General features: G+C 53.8%; 1 protein-coding gene across 1 annotated transcript in view; it reads right to left on the bottom strand.

Annotated features, from left to right (window-relative positions):
- EMH_0040610 (uncharacterized protein) overlaps nucleotides 1-1,259 on the bottom strand; it is a gene marked incomplete at both ends in the record, with an annotated part of 8,532 nt that overhangs the window by 1,316 nt on the left and 5,957 nt on the right. The window contains 3 exon segments of the mRNA XM_013495522.1: nucleotides 62-652; nucleotides 751-922; nucleotides 1,125-1,189. Coding sequence (XP_013350976.1) covers nucleotides 62-652; nucleotides 751-922; nucleotides 1,125-1,189 — 828 coding nt within the window.

The following is a 1,259-nucleotide window of genomic DNA, read 5'->3' as shown; positions in this document are numbered from 1 at the left end:
GTAACGGGGCAATAGGGCCCCCAGGCGGTCCAGCGTCTTTGTAGCAAATGCTGGAGTGCACCCAAAGTGCTTTCACTGCTGGCCCCCTCTTGTCGTTCCTTCGTAGCAGCATCGTCCCCAAGGTTATCGGTGTCTGAAGGTCCAGTTGCAGAGGAAGCAGTGGTGTCCTCTGCTGCCGGCACTGTCCTGCCTTCTGACTCTAAAAATTCCAGCTCCGACTCTCCCCATATATCATCAGCCATAGGGTATTTCTTAGGAGGAAGAGTAATCCTTGGGGACTCTTCGGCCTTGCCAGAAGCTGCATCAGTGCCTGATTCACTCTGCTCCGCGTTGTCGCTGCGCTGGTCTTCGGTTTCCTCAGAGCTTCCTGGCGCACCATCACCTTCCTGTGCGTCTGGTGACTCTTCTGTTTTCTCGGCGCCATCTTCAGCCTGTTCTTGAACACTGTCATCTCTAATTAGCAGTTCGCTCAAATCCTGAACTTCTGAGGCCCCCTGCACAGGAGCTGCAACTTCGCCGACAGGCCTCACAGCGAGAAACTCTAAAGCAGCTGCGAGTCGGGGCCCAGCCATCATAACTTGGGCCTCCAAGGTGGAGCCGTCTTCTCGTTCCTGATCTGCAGCAGCAGCACCCAAGAAGAGGGAAAGCATTACTGCAGGGCATGTACAAGAGAAGAGAAGCTAAGCCATCCACATGCTGCGAAGTTCTTTGAGCAGAAGATTCAGGGGGAGACACTACTGCGGCAATCACCCTCTCCTGTTGCGTAGAACACCACCCTGTTGGGGCCCAGAGTCTGCAGCAAGTGCTGCAGAAGAAGCCGCTGAGATAACAACCCCTCAGAGCCATGTTCGCCAAGACGAGCCAATTCCTCCTCGAATGAAGCCGGTCCACTGAAATTTGGAGGCAGCGCCTTCTTGAGCTCCTGTGGGGGATATCAGTAGCACACTGCTTAGGTAGCTGTTGACCGTGTGTGGTGCGGTGATGCAGAAGAGGCATCAAGGCCACCCCACCGAAGACATTTTGGGCTCAACAAATATATTATAAATGCTGTGAACCTGCACACGGGTGCTGCAAGGGGTGGGGCCAGAGATCAAAGTGCTGAAACATTCAGGTGCCAACTTCACCTCCAGTAGGTCGGCATCGGCATTGAACGAAAGCTCTATTCCATCTTCCCCCCCTTCAATCCCGTCTGAAGTGTAGTGCACAAGAACAGAGTGACAGGTGGTTTCGTCTCGCCCTCGTAAAAATAATTTTGTAGC

The sequence above is a fragment of the Eimeria mitis genome, genomic scaffold (genome assembly GCF_000499745.2).
Source record: "Eimeria mitis Houghton genomic scaffold, Emh_scaff1618, whole genome shotgun sequence".
NCBI lineage: Eukaryota > Apicomplexa > Conoidasida > Eucoccidiorida > Eimeriidae > Eimeria > Eimeria mitis.
This window is presented reverse-complemented; position numbering and strand designations above follow the sequence as displayed.